This window comes from Musa acuminata, chromosome BXJ3-4, assembly GCF_036884655.1.
Source record: "Musa acuminata AAA Group cultivar baxijiao chromosome BXJ3-4, Cavendish_Baxijiao_AAA, whole genome shotgun sequence".
In the NCBI taxonomy this organism is placed as follows: domain Eukaryota; kingdom Viridiplantae; phylum Streptophyta; class Magnoliopsida; order Zingiberales; family Musaceae; genus Musa; species Musa acuminata.
This window is the reverse complement of record NC_088352.1, coordinates 42,360,865-42,381,060: the sequence shown is the minus strand read 5'-3', so window position 1 is coordinate 42,381,060 and position 20,196 is coordinate 42,360,865. Positions and strand designations below refer to the sequence as shown.

At 36.7% G+C, this 20,196-nt stretch overlaps 1 protein-coding gene across 1 annotated transcript; it reads right to left on the bottom strand.

The window, feature by feature from the left end:
• Window positions 1-5,298: 5,298 nt before the first annotated feature.
• Window positions 5,299-19,865, bottom strand: LOC135635899 (uncharacterized). The gene is made up of 31 exons (XM_065147357.1): window positions 19,489-19,865; window positions 18,958-19,396; window positions 18,582-18,836; window positions 18,290-18,502; window positions 18,041-18,172; window positions 17,602-17,731; window positions 17,462-17,508; window positions 17,278-17,379; window positions 17,050-17,157; window positions 15,755-15,897; window positions 15,542-15,636; window positions 15,351-15,441; window positions 15,196-15,247; window positions 15,033-15,113; window positions 14,300-14,395; window positions 14,121-14,224; window positions 9,483-9,924; window positions 8,370-8,405; window positions 8,068-8,275; window positions 7,849-7,982; window positions 7,594-7,780; window positions 7,279-7,511; window positions 7,093-7,188; window positions 6,776-6,868; window positions 6,654-6,686; window positions 6,452-6,580; window positions 6,284-6,344; window positions 6,146-6,201; window positions 6,008-6,064; window positions 5,805-5,925; window positions 5,299-5,656 (listed from the first exon to the last, which is right to left on the bottom strand). The coding sequence occupies exons 1-31, from the start codon at window positions 19,863-19,865 to the stop codon at window positions 5,469-5,471; spliced, it is 4,539 nt and encodes a 1,512-aa protein (XP_065003429.1). The 3' UTR covers window positions 5,299-5,468.
• Between the last annotated feature and the right edge of the window lie 331 nt (window positions 19,866-20,196).

The following is a 20,196-nucleotide window of genomic DNA, read 5'->3' as shown; positions in this document are numbered from 1 at the left end:
CGCGTCCCCGTTATAGATTAGATAAGAAGTTTGAGCTTAAATATCTCGATTTAGTACCAACAAAAACTAAAGTATTATTAATTTAAACTTAAATATTTTAGATTAATAACTCAATATCAATGAAATTAATGAGTCAATTATCTTATTAAACTTAAAGCATATCAATTTAGTCCTATATTATATCGAAAGTGAACAAAGCTTAACTCACGAAAACACTGAGTGATAGAATCTTATTATAACTCTTCGCAATTTCTAATTAATAATCAATGTTGTTCTTCCTATTCTTCTTATAACTCGATTCATATTTTTCACATTATTATCTGGACACTAAATGCACACATCATTTGATACCTACAGTCGTTCCTCATCGGAGGAACGAAGCTAAGGCAGCTTCCTCAGGCCAAAAAAGAAGCTTCCTATTCTTCTTCTGCTAAAGCAGCTTCCTCAGGCCAAAAAAGAAGCAGCTTCCTCAAGCAAAAAAGAAGCTTCTTATTCTTCTTCTGCTACAGCTTCCTCAGGCCAAAAAGAAGCAGCTTCATTATCGTTGGAAATAGTGTTCTTCCCCTCCCCCCTACCCCCTACCACTTGCACAGCGTGACAACCCTCTTCGACCACTGGAGATAATGTAGGTCTCATCTCCAACAACAGTGCACCCAAAGAGAGAAAAAAGGGGAAGAAAGTTGAAGCCTACCGCAAGGGGCGAAAGGACAATGGATAAGCATCTAAAAGTCATTCCATCCATCGTACATTATCGTCAGCCGCCGTCAGTTTCTCCGCTATCACATTATCTATGCCGAGAAAGTACCATCAAGTGGAGTAGCCTTTCTTCTTCCTTCTCCTTATCGTGTGAGAGGAAGATCGAAAGAGAACTAGTCTCCGTATCGTGTATTAAATGAAGAATTTGAAGTAAAACTTTCTTGGGATGATGTGAGAAGAGAGGTAAGAGAGGATTGATTATTAGTGTTTCTTCACGCGCATGTAAAACTTCATATATCGATCCTAACTGTAGCACATAATTATTCTTTGGCTTCAATATTAAAAATATAATGATAACCATAATAAATAGGAGTATTTTCTTTCTTTCTTTTTAGCTTACACAGAGAAGACTCCATATCATGTGAAGATGAAGGCTGAGAGAGGAGTAGCCTTTCTTCACGAGTAAAGACCGGGAGAGGATTAGCTTCTCTTCCTACATAAGAAAGTAAAACTTTGTATATGTGAGACAAAGATGGAGAGAGAGAGAGAGAGAGAGAGGAGTGATAATAATTCCATATCTATTGGAGTACTCGTTAATGATTAATGAAATTGACGACTTACTCTTTTCCGAAACAGTACATGAAACCTTACTCGAGAAATAAGTTGACACGACACTCGAAGGACATGATTGTTGAGAAGAAATGGTGTAGGTTTGCAGGTCCCAACCCGTCCTCGAGCATCTTCTTCTGCCTATGATTTTGAATGATGTCGTTTCAGCTACAGCTTAGAATGAGATCAAATGTTGGTGGTAGAAGTAGCATGCTAGTAGTCAGTAGTGAAGGAAGTGTTCATGGACATCCCTGTGTCTCGAATGACTCGAACAGAACTTTTGCAGGACACTATCATGTCATCTACTACTACTACTACTACTCATCTGAATGTTTACCGTATGCCACACTGCATTATGATCCTCTGATGCAATAATATAATAGCATTATCTACATCCCAATATCAACAGGTGGAGCACTTTTTGTTTTTGTTTTACTTTTTATTTCAAATAATAAGTGATTTTTTTTTTCTTTTTTAAGCTAGATTCGATCCTAAACCTCGCTATCGATCTTTATTAGCTAAGTTAAACACATTTTAGAACTTGAGCTCGGTAAGCAAACACATTTGGTGGAGGAAGAAAGTTGGTTGCGTCTTAAGAAGAATCATTGATTTTATGAGTTTAATATAGTTAAACGCATGTTAATGACAATAGGCTCACTCTGGCCTTGTAAATGAGTTCGATCGACTTGTCAGATCACATATGCTTTTGTTGGGATCAAATGCTGGGAGAGGAGGGCAAAGGTGTTTGAACCATTATCATTAAGCGCACCAACACAACACTACCAGAGTGAATTTGCAGGGAGTGTGCCATCGAGAAACAGCAAAAAGAAGAGCTCACTCGTTAGTGGGACACTGCCGAGCCGAGTGCTGACACTGCAACCGACGTTTGGATGTACCATTGAGAGGCAGGCATTGCCACTTCAATGCTTTCCAATGAGAGGAACACACGCGCGCGCAGAGAGAGAGAGAGAGAGAGAGAGAGAGAGAGAGAGTGCAAGCTCGCTGCCTCGAGAAGGGCCGCGACGCCATCGACACCGTAACCACAACCGCATTATATTATATTATATTATTGGCTTCCCACCCTAATTAATCATCGGTGTTCGTGGTTAACGAAAAAAAAAAATATATATATTATTAGAAAAGTTTTTAATAAATTGATTTTTTTATGAAGAAGTTTTTTTATAATACTTGAAAATATTATTTATTGATGATTCCATAAACTTAAATAGGATGTTTTTTTTAGTAATATGAATTTTTTTTTTTAAATCACAAGCGATTAGGTTCTTTCAAAATAATTTTTTTTATTGTTTTATATTAATTCTCTTTATGAGAAAAACTCATTCTCGAATTTATGTCCAGGTATAATGGATTCTTATTTGAAAAATAATCATATAAGTTTATAACATTGAAGATGTTTGAGATCCCCCAATTGTTGTCTTGTAAAGCACTCATAATAAACCTCAAGAAGATCAATCCATTTGTTAGGAAATCACACTTCTTCAAATTAGCTTATAACTTGTAATCTTTGTAAAATAGTTAAGACTTATCATAAATGATCCATATGTTCTTCTCTACTATAAGTGTATATTAGAATATCACCAGACTACTATAAATTTTTCGATAAATGGTTTAAGTACATGATTCATATGTCTCATGAATATACTTATACATTGGACAACTCAAATGACATAACTAACCATTCATATAAGTCTTCGGTTGTCTTGAATATAGCTTTCCATTCGTCTCTAAGCCTTATGAGAATTTGATGATATCCGCTATAGAGATCAATATTTGAGAATATCTTAGAGCCTTGTAGTTGATTCAATATATCTTCTAGTTGAGGTATAGGAAACCGATATCTAATCTAATTTTGTTGATAGTTCTGTTATCTACGAATATCTTTTAACTTTCATCCTTTTTAGGTGTCAATAAATTCGAGACTACACATGGGCTCATACTTTTTTAAATATGTCACTTACACATCAACTCTTCTATCTTCTTCTTCTCGTCAGTAGCTTATTATCTTTTTTATTTATTTGGTAATGAGATAAATTTGGTAGACTTGCTCCTAGAACTAAATCAATTTGGTGTTGAATATCTCTCGTAGGTAGAAGTCCATCCGGTAATTCTTCAAGGGTGATATCTTTGATTTCTTTCGGTATTGATTTTAGTCCATTTGAAATTTTTGCTAGGTGGCTTTTCTCCCTTCATAATGAGAGCATAGCATGCTCTTGTTTCTTTATAGAGATAATGAATTTCTACTTGGATTCATCTTATTTTCTATTAGTTGGTAGAATGACAATCTACTTTCTATTCCACTAGAATACATAGATATTCTTTCTTCCAATTTGAGTTATATTCATATCATACTATCATGGCATTTCATGTAGCACATGACATATATCAATGTTAGCTACCTCATATATAACTTTCTCCTTATAGTTTTTCTCAATTGAGAGGGAAACTCTATAGATCTTATTTACAGTAATAGTTGGGTCTTCTTTAATCCACCATAGCTTATATGACATTGAATGAGCATCCGTTTACAATTTTAAGTACTTCATCGGTGATTTGGATATAATGTTGTCACAGCTTCCATTGTCTATGATCAATGCATAGACTTTGTTATTAACACTATATTGAGAATGAAAGATTTTCTTATATTGAGATGGATCTTTTTGCCTTAGGATGAGTAATAATAATAATCTTTTTATAATATATACGATGTGTTCTTCTTCTTCTTCTATTATTTCAGCATTATCAATAGTATCAATTGCATCATCTTGAGCATATTTTTATTTTTTAAAGTCATCTTTGTGATTTGCAAAGTTGACGGTCTTACAAGCATGACACTTGTTAGAATGATGATCGAGCTCCCCAAAATATTTTTCAATCAAGGGTTAAGCATATAGATTGTTTGTGGTAGTGGGGACATGCTTAACTTATTTTGTTGCTCCTTCGATATTTGTATCTATGTTGATCTTCTAAGTATGATAAGTTACATATGGCTGAAAGGTTTAGGAACTCATCAATATACTTATTTACTAATCGAGTACCTTGGGTGTCGTTTTAGTATTATTGAAAGAATAATTATTCATAGTCTCGGGGTAGGTATCTTCCTTTGAAAGGTTTCTTTATCTTTCGTTATGTCTATATTGATATCTTTTCTTATCTTATTTTGTTATTATGTAATGTATTCTATCAAATTGTTGCATCTCTTTTTAACTTGTATATTATAAGCTTGACTTGTTTGTGATCAGGAATATCCATGACATCGAAAAATTTTCTACTTCATAATTCTAGTCAAGAAATGCTTCAACGATAAGGTGGCCATTAAAACTGAAGATGTCTACTTTTAAGATGGTAATCCTCAAATAGCCTATTTCATTTAGATGATGCTTGATATCTTCCATATCTTTTACTATCATCTTTTGAGTCATTATTATATATTATTGATTATTGTGGACAAATAGTACTACATCAAGTGTCGAGGTTGAGTCGCACTTACACATCTTTTTTGATGAGTTCTATGATAGTCTATACACATCTTTTTTTATGAGTTCTATGATAGTCTACAATTCCTTCTTTTTCGTCTGATTCATCTTCTAGTTGCCTATGTTGGATTGCAAGTTCGTGGTGATGACTAGACTAGCTATTAGCATCAACTCTGACACGATTGATCTTACCATCGTCACAAACTCTATTAGTGCTTTAATCAAAGCAAGTGAGTATGTCATGAATCTCTCCTAGTTCTTGGATCATTCTCACTTCTTGTGCTTCTAACATCATCATTATTATCACAAATAAAACTCATCTTGATGGGTCATAGAGTTATACTTAGCAAATTAATTTTTTTTATACACAAGTTTCATTATAAGTGATGTGTAAAACATACTTCTTAATTTTCTAACCATATTATATATATATATATATATATATAAGGTACAATGATTTTGATAAGTTAAGAAAAAACCAATGTATATTAAAGCATGATAGAAACAAATCCATTGTGTTATAATAGTGGCTGTTATCTTACCTTTTTTTCCCTTTATATTTTATACAAAAACTACGTTTATCTGAAATCAATGATTTCACAACACAAAGCTGAATCTGATTTGAATGTTTGACTAGTACATTCAAGTTAGTATCATGCATAATAGAGGTCAGTTCTCACTGTCTCCTTGCCCATCAACATGTTCAACCTCCCTGGGACCCTCTGTTCCATTGACGTTGTTCTCCTCATCTTCATCCTCCATTTGATTTTGTCCTCTTTGGCCCATTTCATCTTCTCCATTGTGGTAAACTTGAGAACTCACTACCTGACCGTAAAGATCCTTGTGCTTCAGATTTCCTGCAACAATTAAAATGGTCAAACAAGCATCTAAAGTAACCAGTAAACAGTCTATTATGAAAAATTAGCAGCTCAGCATAGAAATCCAATGTGCGCACTTGCAGTAACAAAGAGCTGAAATTTATGGGATGTATACATATTAACTCACCCATCCAGAACGTGCAGTCACTTGGTGTGCTGTGGAGAAGAGCCTTGACGTGGAACAAGAAGCGCTCCATGGACCTCTTGGTCGCAGGAACCTTGCTTGTGACCATCGTTCTTTTCAAACCCTTAACAAAACAGAAGACAATTTGAGTCGATATGAAGAGGAATCAATTGGTTGAAGGTGAGCAAATCCGCAAATGCCATTACCTTTGCCTCTGAACAGAGGGTTTGTATTGTTCTTGTTGCCTTCTGAAGCTCTTTGACCTGTGAGAAGTTGTTTACATAATAGAGGAGCTGCATATGAAGCTAAATGAGGCAGTGTCAGCCAAAAGAAATAGGACTTACTGTTTGGATTATAATGTCATTGTGCACCTGGAACTGGTCCTCTAGGAAGTCGAAAACTGGAAACACATTCAGCATTCAGCATTTAGCATTTTTGTTAGGATCATCTGCAGAATAACTTGCAGAACTTAGAGCACCTACCTTTGAGGAAGCGATCCACATATTTGCCACCGTACTTGACAGCCATAGCATGGACAGCTACCTGATGTGCAGTTTATTTTTGCACAAGTCATGATTGCGAAGCAAAATGAGCTAACTATGCAAGATGACATAATGCTCTTAAAGGTAGAATTTTGGGGCTTTCACCACCTTATCATGAACCTTGCACAAATTAACTAGTGATACCACCACATTCACTGTCTGGCGGAGCCTTATTAAGACCTTTTCTGCAGCTTCTCCCTGCATATCTTTCCTGGACTTACCCGTAACATCTTTGACCTAATGGAAAACATTGATAAGATCTTAACATGGAGATCTAAACTAAATATTGTCATATGAGACATACACTAACCGTCTTGTTTAGAATAACTAGATTCTCCTCGTGCTGCATTGGATGAAAAGCTTAAAAATGTCATAAATGGTGGAATTAGAAGTTCAAATGCCATTTTTCAAGGGTAAACAAGAAATACTTACCAGTACACGGTACCAGGTAAGGAACATTGTTGGAGATAAAGTTGGAAACCCATGAATAGTCTCTTGTGTATTCATACTTCTGCATGAAGGGACCTAAAACATAAAGCACATTCATTCAAGGCAAAGCTTGACCACATTTGAAGTCAATAAAAAGATTGTAAGGTGTACTAGTAGAGAAGAATTTTTGACGAATACCCATTACATATAAAAACAAAATTCTTTGTACATGCTGAAATTCTTGAGAATAGATGGTATATAATGCATCTAAGGCAAAATCAGGCCTATCATATATTAAGTCCAAGTCCAATTTTATACACCTGAGGTAGCACTGTGCAAGCTAGCTCATCAAGCAGATCAGAAGTGGATTCACTATATTTGAGGTATATTTGCAGTATCTTCTGTATCATGTCACCCTGAAGGCAAAGTAAGCAGGTGAGAAACAAGAACAATTATTGTCACCTTAATAGAAATCAAGAAGCAAATCAAACTACCATACTGCTAACCTTATTCTTCTGTCCTTTTTCAGTGTCCTCTCTTCCTGGATCATGCACTAAAAGCTTCTGTGCAGACAAAGCAAGCCTCCTGCTTAGAACAGTAAGGATTCCCTGACAACATCCCACATCTGTTGTCTTCCCATTTCCTTCCAGAGACTTGTCAATCACAACAGCAATTGAGCTCACAACTGACTCGAGGGTAGCTAGTACTTCTGATGCTAGAGTGAAGGAGAATGAGCATGCTGCACAACAAAAGCCTTATATCAAGCTGTAATCCAGAAGCCTACATACTGAAGTGCAGAAGCCTGGCAAATGAATTACTACCAACATCAATGATGCCCTCGAAATATAAGTATGCACCACTGTACAAGTAACTTATGCTCCCACGGGTTGGCAATGGCTGGACTCCTGAAAAGAATTCATCAAATGTCTCAATTGGCTGAAATGCTGCTAGCAAGTCCCTCAAGATTGGCATGTTTGAGTCAAGGAACAAGTCTGGAAGTCGAAGCAACTGCACCAAAGACTGATGATGTTATTCTACGTGTGGGATAATACATAATGCAACACCCAAGATAGTACCTTGTTATAGCAGGAAAGGACTTCTCCAAACACAGAACTAGCAACTGAAGATTTTAAAACTACTACATATGGTATATCTGGATTTCCAGCGGAAGAAGAACAAGATTGCCAGTGATCTTGGCAAGATTCCGTTCCTATAATCTTGTGAGTCAGAAGGATTACATAGAACCTACTTAAAAGCAATTATCTACTTCTTCATAACTGATGATGTCATCTTACCATCTTTAATAAAGGAAATTGCAGAATCTAGATGTTTCTTTAGGCTGGTAAACAATTGTCTAACCCTGTTCAAAAGCTCACTTGCTGTCATTCTGCAGTAACCAGCAAGTGCATTCACCGAGCTATGACTTATAATATGATTGCTTGGAGGATTCAGGTAATCCAGTTTGTTGTGAAAATCCCTGAGAAGGTAGAGATGCAGTGGCAGCTAAACAAAAAAGGAAACACTAATTCAGATAACATTACAGAAAAACAATAACAAGGATACAAACCAAAAATAGCTCTTGAGTTGGCTATGTTACCTCGGCTGAAGGATCTGAACAGCAGGATTCTCGACTCTGTGGTTAAAAAATAATAATCAATTCTAATACTGGTCAAGCTAAATAGCATACTGTTTACATCAAGAATTATTGAATCTGTACCATAGGCCATTGAACAAGGTGATTTCTTTAATTTTAATATCATGGTTTATTGAATTTGTATTATAGATCATGGAACAAGACAATTTCATTGATTTCCAAAACTAAACAACAATTGTTTATTAAGAAAATCTCTCTAAACATAATTGATCTATAGAAAGACTTAACTAAGATGGGAATTTCCTGCGTTCATAAGTTGAGAAGCACAGTCATGTATTATATATGGAAGACCTATCCCATGTTAGTGAGAATAACTTCAGTTTCAGGCTACAATTTTTCAGACAACTATAAGGCATGCTTTTGATTTGGCAGCAAAGGGCTGGTATAAGCCAACTTCCTTGAAATAACTAATTTTAAACACTTTGATCTATGAGGAAAGAGCATCAGTCATCTCTAATGAAGCTGTATGGAAATATGAGAAAGAATAAACATCCCTCATGTTGGTAGAGGTCCTGTCATATTGTCAGACAACCTGACACATTTACTAAAAAATCTGGGTTTTCCTACAAAGAAATCAAGCACCTTCCTTGGTAGATAACTTGTCATCTAGAAAGCTAGATTTTTCAGAAAGGTGTCAATACTAAATAAACCAAAGACCTTGCAAAGATCTGGGAAATGCCATGAATATCAGACTGCTAGACGGGCAACCTATTTAGTGCCCAGGCTATTATGGCTTGGGTACTGAACTTTAGACTATTGGGCTAGAAAGGAAAGGAACTCCTAATTCTGAATGTTATTTCCAAAATCTATGTCAATGCCACCCTAAGGTAACGGCTTTCTGTGTTCGGATTGTTATAGATAAAACAATTTATAGCATAATGCAGTATGACAGAAAATAATGCAAGATATGTTATTTTCTTATACTTAAGTACAGATAAACTAATATAAGAGTTTGTCTTTTGCAATATGTACTTCTCGCCAAAGTCCAATCTGATAAATTGAGGCATCTTACTGATAAAATCAGATCATAGATCCCTAATTGTCACATCATTTTACCTCAGAAAAGCTTAAAATAAATAGGCAGTCCACAAGAAGAGGTCTGAATTTGCATCTTTGTGATTCCAAGAGTATGGGCTTTTCGGATATATCAACAAGCCCAAGTTCATTAGAGCCCACAGCTTCATGTTCACAAGATGTTGAATCTGAAGAACTTCCTATTGAAACTCCCTGACTTACAACTGCGCCTGCTCTTTTTAATACATCCATGATAGTAGGCTGCCTGAGTTTCCCATTAGCATCAGCTTTTTCTGTAACCATTGAGTCTTTTTTCTGTTTATGCTTCTTGTTATGTGAAGTACTTGAAGCACCGCATTTTCCCCTTAAAATTGAATTATCATACTTGTTAAGAGAGGATCCAGAATGTCCCGCAGCATAATGGAGCTCAGGGAGAAATAAAGGATAAAACTTGAGGTAAGAATTCAATAATCCCTCCAATAAACTGCATGAAGGATACCTCTTCAGTCAGATTTCAAAGTGCACCAGGGAGCACAAGAGTAATTTAAGAAAAAAGATGATGAAGCTTCCAGAGAAATAAAAACATATCGCCTTTCAGGTCAGACAAAGTCTTACAAATTTATACCAGGCCCTAATCATAAGTTCCATAATAGAGATATATTGCCACTAGAAACAATTTTATAGTTCCATTAGCCTTTTGAGACTTCCAAGTGTTAATTTTGACTACATGGCAGAGAAAGTAATTTATAATGTATAATCACATCTTTTTGCACTAATCAGCTTCACACAGAATTATTGGTTTCAGCATAAAAGTACATGTGTATTTTGTATAGTACCATCCATTTAGTTGTCAAGAGCTCGAGTAGATAGCAGTGAAGACTGAGCACATGACATCACAGAAAAAAAAACTACAATCAAGATATAAATTATATAAAATGTGATGATCAAGATATGCAAATATTAAATTTTCCATAAGATGCATATAAGTAGCATTTATGTCATCTACAACAATATTCTATCATCTTCAGCAAGCTTGGTAACAATAACCTTGCAACCATGGCAGCATACTTCAGCTGTGTTGTATATGCCTGCAGTGAAAGGGGCACACAGGATGCTAATGAAGGGCATGATGTTCATCAGGCAAGGTTGGCGAAGGGTGCTAGCCAACAAGACCAAGTTTCCAATGTCTTTTTAAGTATATTTGGTGTTATTACTGCCAACTAGGCATCTTAAATTCTCTTGTTTTTTTGTTTTCCTTTCATAATGTCTAATGTTTATCCTGCCTCTTTTTTCACTTTGGGCATGTTTCTTTTGGCTTTACTGGTTGTCTCTAGATGGTTGGACAAAAATTTTACTGTGCCCAAATTATCATTATATTTTTCCAATAAAAATTGGTTTTCCATAGTTGTCCATTCTTTCTAGCTCCCTCACCAATCATCCTGGTATTGGACAAAAATTCTCTCTCCTACAATGGAGATTCTTAATGGAATATCAGAGGTTGGACCATTTAACAAAAAGGCCTTAGATTAGAACTTTGCTAAATGGGAGACAAACGATTGTCATTCTTCAAGAGACGAAGCTCCATAATTTAGAGAACATTATTAATCTTTTTATGGTACATATGACTGATTCAAAAAGATACTAAGACTCCAGGAATTTGCTCATTGCTTAGAATAACCTTCTAATTTCATGTAGACTCCCTTACCAAGAAGTTTTCCATCTCATTTTAAGATTCTAGATCCCAACGTCTTCTTGGACGAGATATCCACAAGGGATTATGGCCCCAACTCCTCACAGCTGAGGTAGCTTTTCTGGGCTAATTTGGAATCTAGAGCCAACTACTCCAATCTTCCATGGAAGATAGGTGATGACTTTAGTATAATTAGGTGGTCATTTGAAAAAAACTCTCAACTCATTAGCCCTGAGGTGCATCGGTTTCTGTTTCAGCACAAACTGCCACCTATTAACCCTGCACCTCTCAAAATACACATTTACATGGTCTAATATTAGGGCTTCTATCATTACTTCACTAATCAATTTTTTATTTCATCTGCATGGGATTCTATTTTTCCCATATTCATTCCACAAAGTTTGGCCCAAACCTTGTTCAGACCATATCTCTATCCTATTGTACTCTAATTTCCCAAGACAGGTAGGTTTTATCTCGAGTAGTTCTGGCTGAATTATTTCTTAACCAAGGCCCTGGTCCAAGATAATTTAACTAGGCCACTCCATAGCCAACAAATGTTGCACCTTCACTATGAAGTTAAAAGAAGATATCATATGTTGAGTCAAGACAAATGTGCAGCCTCACTTCATCTCTCAAGGAGATCAGAGAAACAATCCAATCAACTGATAGAAAAGAAGAACTTATGCTGATATTCAATGACAATAAGAGATCTAAATAGATTAAATAAGAAATTTGAGAAGCTTGAAGAAAAGGAAAAAGTTTATTGGAGATATAGTTCAGATTAACATAGTTCAAAGTGAGGGACAAAAATTCCTAATATTTCCCAGCAAAGTATTTGAAAAAGGAGTCTCATGTCCATCTCCCATGATGGGTTTCTTGCCATGAACCTAAATCAAATTCATGGGATCTTCTCAAATTTCTACAAAGACATACCAATTCTCAAGCTACTCTATAAAACTAAATCGGAATAATATGTCCTCAATGATCATCATCCTATCCATGATCAACTCCACCTTCATTGAGATTAAGATAAAGGAGGCAATTTTTGGCTTGGGCCGAGATAAAAACCTCAGTCCAATTGTCTTTTCTATGGCTTTTTAATGGAATTCTTGCCACCTAATAGTCATTTTTAATGAATAACTTTGAGGGATCGACTCCATTATAATGTTCAACCATGTTCAAACATAATCCCTAGGGCTAGTAAACAACATTAATTTCATGAATTGCTATCAAAAGTTTCACCAAAACTCTAGCAAATAGGCTAGTTGTCTATCTCACTTTCATGATTATGCTCCCAATCTGCTTCTAAAACTAACTGATGACTTCATTACAACCCATGAGGCTATCAGTGTGCCAAAAACAGAGCGGAATGCAAATTCTTATTATTGGAACAACAATTCTAATTTGGATCAAATTTCAACAGGGGGATTGTCCCGCTTCTCCTTGTCCTTGTTAAAGATATAATAATGTATGGACCTTGAGCGAGGAAGCTTGATTAGTAAATAGATCAAGCAATGCTCCACTTCCCAATATCACCTCACTACATATTGTAGATAATACACAAATCTTTACCTCCGATAAGATATGCTTGACTAGGCCTAAACTCACTCTATATTGTTTAGTCTCGCTATCAGATATTGCAAAAGTACAACTATCTACTGAGTTCTCACCCAATCCTGGAAAATGTTTACAAACTCCTTCGATTGCTCTCTAGGAAAATCCCCTTGGTTTTTGGGCCTTCTACTCAAGCTGCTAATCTCACGAGTGGATTGGGCTTCCTTTACCACAAATCTGACTAGATAAATGGAAGAGCAATTTCTTCTCTTTTGCTGGTTATCTAGATACCCTTCTAAGCACCTTCCTCTATCCTTGGGGATGGAATGATTATCCAATACTGCAAAGACAATTAGATTGACCTTCACTTAACCAAACACATTTTCCCTATCTTTTAAACTGCATCTCTAGTACCAATCTCTCCATTAATAAGGCCTTCTGGATGGGTTCTTATTTGACCATAAAAGATACCTCAATTGTGTTGTCTAGTCATTGAACCCATTCAGCTTCCTTCCTTTCTGTTGCTCACCGATATGGATTAGAGTAACTCTAGTTTCTACAACTAGAAATTCCATTTCCTGGAGTTCATCAAACAACCAATTCTAGTGCCTCCTGGAAAAATTTCAAGCTTCCAAGGAATTATCTGTCTTACTCACAAGCCTACCCAAAGAGCCACATGTATTCCTAAAAAAAAATGCTTCATGTGAGTTGCTCTCAAGAAAAGGGTTCCACTCGAAAAATCCTGTTCAAGAAAGAAATTGAATGCGAATGCATCTTGTCCTCCTGTACCACTTCATCACCCTTTACCAACCCCTTGCTTTCTCTAGTAGATACTAGGACTCCTGGTAACTAAAATATCTTCAATTCAAATGGAGATCTTGTGGGGAAGGCTATTCCCACTCTTGTATTGGTGCATTTGGTAGAGAGATATTGAGATATTGAAATATTGCAAACTCTTCAAAGGCTTTCTCAGAGAGACAACTAATCTTGTCAAGAGTGCTCTCCTAATTTTCAAGCTTTAAAGATATAGTCTCGAAATCTACATTATAGGATTTTGAAAAGCATAAAAAATGTCGAGTGCAATGTATCTTGGAGATCTTCCAAGCTTTTCTGGTTCTACCTGCTCCTTTTAGTTTTCATTTTTTATTTTTATTTTGTTTTTTTAATCCATATGTACTTATTTCATTTGATTGACGAAATGGAGCTGAAACCTTTGCTGCATTGCCTCAGAAACACACCCATTATAAAGAAAACATGGTAGTAAGTATGGAAACAATTTAGGAATCTACAAGAAACAATAGAGCAACTGCAATTTATATTAGAATCACTGACCAAATAAAGAGACTTATTACGAAAACAGATGTCGTCTGAAAGTAAGATTCAGAGATCATGAAATGCTCCATGACTAGGAGAATCTTCACTATTTTGATACTTACACCAAGTTTCTCAAGCGCTTCATGATTTTTGCCACTGCACCTTGCCTTGTGGCCTGAGTAATTGAATCAAATCTGCCAATGATTTGTGTGCTAAAGGCATTAAGCTGTAAGTAACATCAGTAAGCATCCAATTATAGTGAAATATATACTAAATGTAGCACCATCAAGACCAAGCATACCAACTCTCGTATCCAATTGATGGCATAGTAGATTGAGGAACATAATATCCTTTTCTGCTTCTCTGTGAGTTTCCGCCCATAAGCTCCAACCAAGTACTGACATGGAACAAGATAAGTATATGAATTATTTATCTTTTTTTGTCAATCTAAACTAGATGATGTCATCATTATTTTTCCTTATCAAGATAGGGAAAACTGAGAAAGTATCATGCACCAATTGAAAATAGAGATTAGTAAGAGTTACAAAGATGTCTAGCTATCAATGTGGATAATGATTGAATTGGTTTATATGGGCTTGAAGTGTGTACTACTATTAACTTAGGCTTAAACATCTTGGTTCAATGATTCAAGCTCAAAAAGTTAACAGATTAATTAACATATCGGTCATGTCATGACCTATGGTATCGTAATCAACCTACTCGAGTAGGAAAAGACTACTCATGGATAGGGCCAAACCTCACATGGACCATAGTAGGGCTTAATTATGGACTATGTCGGTTCTTGATGAGGACGTCAAAACCAAATATTGTAATATCAATTACATCAAAAGGTTACCTTCATTTGAGTCAATAACATCAAAAGGCTCTTTCCAAAAAAGCAATCTAACATCAATTACATCCTAAAATCAAAAGGTTGTTCAGGCCACTTGATAAATCTAACACTAAGACATCCTACGTAAAGAGGTGTTAAACAATTATTTTTATTCAAAAATTTGGCCCTTTAGATATCTCACCTTAGAAGAAGGAAGATGCAAAGGACAACCAAGAAGTGCATCAATTCCACCAAGAGATCCCTGATTTGTCGCCCTCTCAATCTTTAACAGGACAAAAAATTGGGTAAAAAAGTGAGACAATGTCCAAAAAATCCAAACTGAGATCAGAGTCATCCTTGCTTACAGCAGATAGTAACGAAAATTGAGAAGGAAGAAATTGTAAAGAGGAAGAACACCTGAAACCAACAAAAATCTTTGTTAGAAAAGCACTTCCCTTAACCATGAGATTTGTGTGAACTTAGACTAGCCATGAAAGAAACTAGGCTAAGAAGGCATTACTGTTCAAACTGTTCCAAGGAGGAGGAAACTAGTGGCAAAATATTAAGGCATACAGGAGATACATCACCATCTAGATTCATCCACAATTCTCCTGAAACCAATAATATCACTAAGTCTATTGCGATGAAATTGGCTTCAACCTAGTATGATATAGCTTTCAGCCTATCAATTGCATAGTTCTGATGACTAACCTTCTATGCCATTAGACATGTATTTAACTGGGAACTGCCCACCCTCAAGATCAGAGAGAAAAAGCAATTCAAACTCTCCGACATGCCTGCAGATCCTGTAAGGGTAGTTGATTGATACAATTCAATTCTTCTGAAATAACATATAGAACTAATAGAGGTAAAATTGCGCTACATGTTAACTGTCACTTTTAAGTGAATTTCAAAAATACCCACCACTCAGTTATTGCTGGCTGCAAGGTATTGCGCTCCAATAGAATTGCCAGTTCATCATATAGAAGGATCAAAGGCAAAGTCACCAATTTGCACGAGTCGATAGACATTTTGAGAAGTTCCAAAGCCTCTTCGACATTTGATTTCTGCATATAAAACATGCGACAGAAATATTAATGTAATGCAACTTTTTAGATTACTCAACAAATAGCCCCTTTATAAGCATGCATATACCAATGAAGATCTGACAAGGTTAGAAGGTAATGATTCTTTTGCTGCTTAAAAAAAAGGTTAAACATCATAGAAATTGGCATTTAAATATTAGAAAAACTAAGTCAAAAAAAGGGTGGCCCAATTCATGAGACTGCCGATGTGAAGTTTGAGGAAGATCAATATAAATGTCAAATTGAATGCACATGCATTGCAAATAAGATGCATTTCGGTTCTCTAGTATTAGCTCTTTCCAACAAAATAAGGGTACTCTTGTCATCTTCAATCAACAAGTTATCAAACTTGTTATTTCCTGCAACAGAAGCCAATTGCAGAACATTTGAAGCTATTAAAAACTTAAAAGGTAATAAAGCAGACATTGAATGTGATAGAGGATTTTGGCTTAATATTGCAGACTAAAATAACAGAATATGATTGGATGTTGTTCCTTGTGTGTTTGAAACCTAAATTGTTGGACAAAAGTTTACACCAAAAAAAATCATGAAATTCAATTCAATGGGCATTTTTTAAAAAATCATGAAATCCAATTCAATTCAATTCAATTCAATGGCATTTTCAAAATAAAGTAGGCATTTTCAAAATACCTCTACAAACACATGCATATTCAGTGGAAAAAAAAAAACTAAGGCATCATGTTTCTAAAGTTCTGCATCTCCAATAAAGAATGTAGCCAGTATAAGTGCATAAATACCCATCTCACAAGTCTGTTAAAGTGGCTTCAAAATGCTGAATTGCAAGGATGTGGTACAAGCTTTTTTGTTCTGATCATACCATTCCAGCCTGAAGTCAAAGTGGTATGAGGTATAACAACATATATCGAAGAAGTCTCCCTTTATTTTTCCAAATGGTATACCTAGGATTCAATGTCATACCATCATATTGTGTCAATCAATCGGTTAGCCAGTAATTAGTATGTGATAGTATCTAAATTTTTGTCGGTAGAATATCAATAACAGAATTACAAATCATTAGAACTTTGTGCTACAAAAAATATAAAAGTTAGTATCTCTAGGTCAACCTACAATAGGACAAGCTAGTGTATTTCCTTATCTAATAATATAATAGACCTGTTTAGATGTGAAAGTTGTAGTAGCATTGGCACCACCAAGTGTGGAAACTATCTTTAATGTTCCAATGATTCCCATTTTCCTGTACCTCATATCTGGATTGCTGACCTGCATTAAACTCAAAGGTAAAGTGACAAATTCCCTCGACTGTTCCAACTTTAAGAGGAAAAAGAAATTTGCAACTGAAGAAACTCAAGAACTTCTGACCTGTGTAATCAATTAACTTACCTGCTTTCTAACAATAATTAAAAGTTCATTTGTAATGGAAGAACCAGCTGAATTGGCACTTGAGCAAGCAGATAATGCCAACTGACAGAAAACGTCATATACCTATAATGTTCAGAGCAAAAAGACAATTGTTGATGAGGCAACAAACAGCTACAAAAAGACAACAAATAAACAATTTTATAACCTTGTGGAGATTATGTTCATGAAACCCATCTAGATAGTCCAATATACCTGGGGAAAGAAAGCACATCTAAGTGGAGAAATAGGATGTGTGTTTAACTAGCAGTAAAAAGGGGGTATTGAAATGAGGTTCTGCAGTTATACCGATTATATGTGAAGAAATTGGGATCAGCTCCTGAGGGTACTTTGATGTGAACAACATCATGGTCTCCAAGGCAGAACTTACTTCATGACCAACACCAGAACCTATGTGTGTGACTAATGCACCAAGAACCTAGCTAACAGATATCAAAAGTTCAGAAATCCATATATATACATATATATACATATATATAAACATCATATATGTATGCATATACATACATATATATACATTCGTGTATACATACATACATACATACATATATATATAGCTAAGAAAAAAAATATATCATCTGGTTGCATCATTGAGAATTTTTGACAAATAAAGTAGTTCCTTTCCCCTAATCATTTCATAGTAAAATGTAAGTCTACTTCCATTACGTTATGGAGATCTAGGTAATTCTTCACTGAATCAGGGAAGTCTGTAGATGAATATGCTTACTTCTTGCCTTGAATAGGTATCATTGAACTCTTCAAACAATGATGCATACAAGTGGATGCCGAACATGTTAGCTCGTTGGTCTTTGCATGACAGTAAGTATGCACCGACAGAAAGAAATGAAGGGAAATAATCCTGAGTTCCCAAAATAGACAAAAATAACTTTGTGTTAAGCACTCCAAACATACACATTTTGCTACATACAAATCAAAGCAACTGGGTATCACAAAATTTTCACCAGACAGAAATAACCTTAACAAGTTCCCGGTGCCCCTGAATACACTGGTCAAAAAGAACTTCACGAAAGCAACCTTCCAATATCTTCTTTTTCAGAATTCTCTCTACACTCTTTTGCAAGAAACCTCCATTTTTGTGAATAAGCATGAGGAACCAAACATCAATGACCTTATGTTCACAAGGCTTGTCTATAGATTTTAACTCGTTTAAAACAGCCTCTGAGAGTATCTGTGGATAAAGCAAGCGGTAGAGTTTCAGCTGTTTGAGAAGTCAAGGCAAAAAAGATAATATGATATATTATACGTACATTCTTGAAGAGGAGACTCAATCTTAAAGCATCAAGGATTGATGCCTCAGTGCTATCAATGGGTGATTTGCCTTTAAGCTTCTTGTTTCTGGCTGCATGAGAGTTGATAGCCCCAACAAACTTTAACTGCTCACGGATTTGGGATATAATCCTCCTAACATTTGCTGGTGTAGCAGAAAGCAGCAGAAATCTAAGCAAATGTGGCACATGTTCTGCTTCAACTGTCCTAATGCAAGATAAGGCCGTATTGACCGCCTTCAAGAAACCAAGAGAACACAGCGGCATTAATAACCCCATCGTGCATTGCCAAGATACGCAACTGGACCGGAAAAAGTACGTCAATTGAACACACAAAGTGATCATGAGAGAATCAAACCTGCTCTTGCAAATGCTCATCTAAGTTCAAGTTCGAGAAGGAATCAAGCACGGGCACAATGACATCAGAATCCTCCTGCAGCAATCGGTCTAGACAAGCGACCACTGTGTCATTGCTCTGGTCGCCGATCATCTCGGGTAGAGAGCCAACAATCTCCTTCTTCAGCTGGGGAGGCGATATGGAGAGGACCTCCATCAGCTTCTCAATAAACCCCTCAGCATCGACGAGGAAATCCAACCACCTAAACTGGTTGACAATAAGCCTCGCGACATCGTCCTTGAGCGGCAAACCGCCATTGCCGAAGCCATGGAAGTACTCAGGAAGCTTCTCGAGAAGCAGTTGCTGAATCCGAGGCTGGATCGGGGCGACCAAAAGGAGAATCCGAGCCAAGCTCTCCCCTTTCTCGGCAACGCCATCATGTGATGCCGGAATCAAAACCCTGCATGAAGGAAACAAACGAACTAACCAACCCAATGGTTCAACAGTAGAAGCAGCTGGGGTGATCATGACGAAAAAGGTGGAACCGCCGACCTCTTCAAGTTTTCGGTGGTTCGGATGTAGGCAGAGAATCCCGCAAGGAAACGGGAGCGGAGGGAGGGGTCGGCGGAGAGGCGGCCCTCGAGGCGGCGGCGGAACCTGTGGGGGTCGGCAGGGAGGGATGGGGGGCCACCGTGTAGGACGCTGACGGTGCATCCGGCGTCGGCGAGCAGAGCGACCATGGTAGCGACGTGCACTTCATCGCTGCCGCCGCCGCCGTCGCCGTCGTCCTCTCGCCCACGCCCTCGGCTAGCTTCAGCGTGATCTTCAGTTCCAGTGGCAGCGGCGGCGGGAGCAGATCGGGGCTGGGGATCAGAGAGGGGAACGGGGCGCTTGCGAGGGTTGGGAGCGGTGCGCTGCAGGAAGACCATTTGCTTCGTTCGTATGGGGGGCCGCAGTGGAAACGCGCTTCTAAAATAAGCCGGACATGGTGCCATAAACAATCAAGAGCGGAGAGCGGGAAGCGGGTACGAATTTTGCCGCCAAAATAATGATTAATCTAAGAAAGATATATATTTGATATCTTTTAAGATTATTAGTGTTATTTTGAGTTCAAATATTAGTATACTAACAACTAATTAGTGGATATTAACTACAACAGTAGATCTATAAATATATGAGTTTTGCACGAATATATTTAGATGCCAAACTCAAATTTAAAATGGTAAGTGTCAAAATCACTAATTTTGCATGGCTATATGT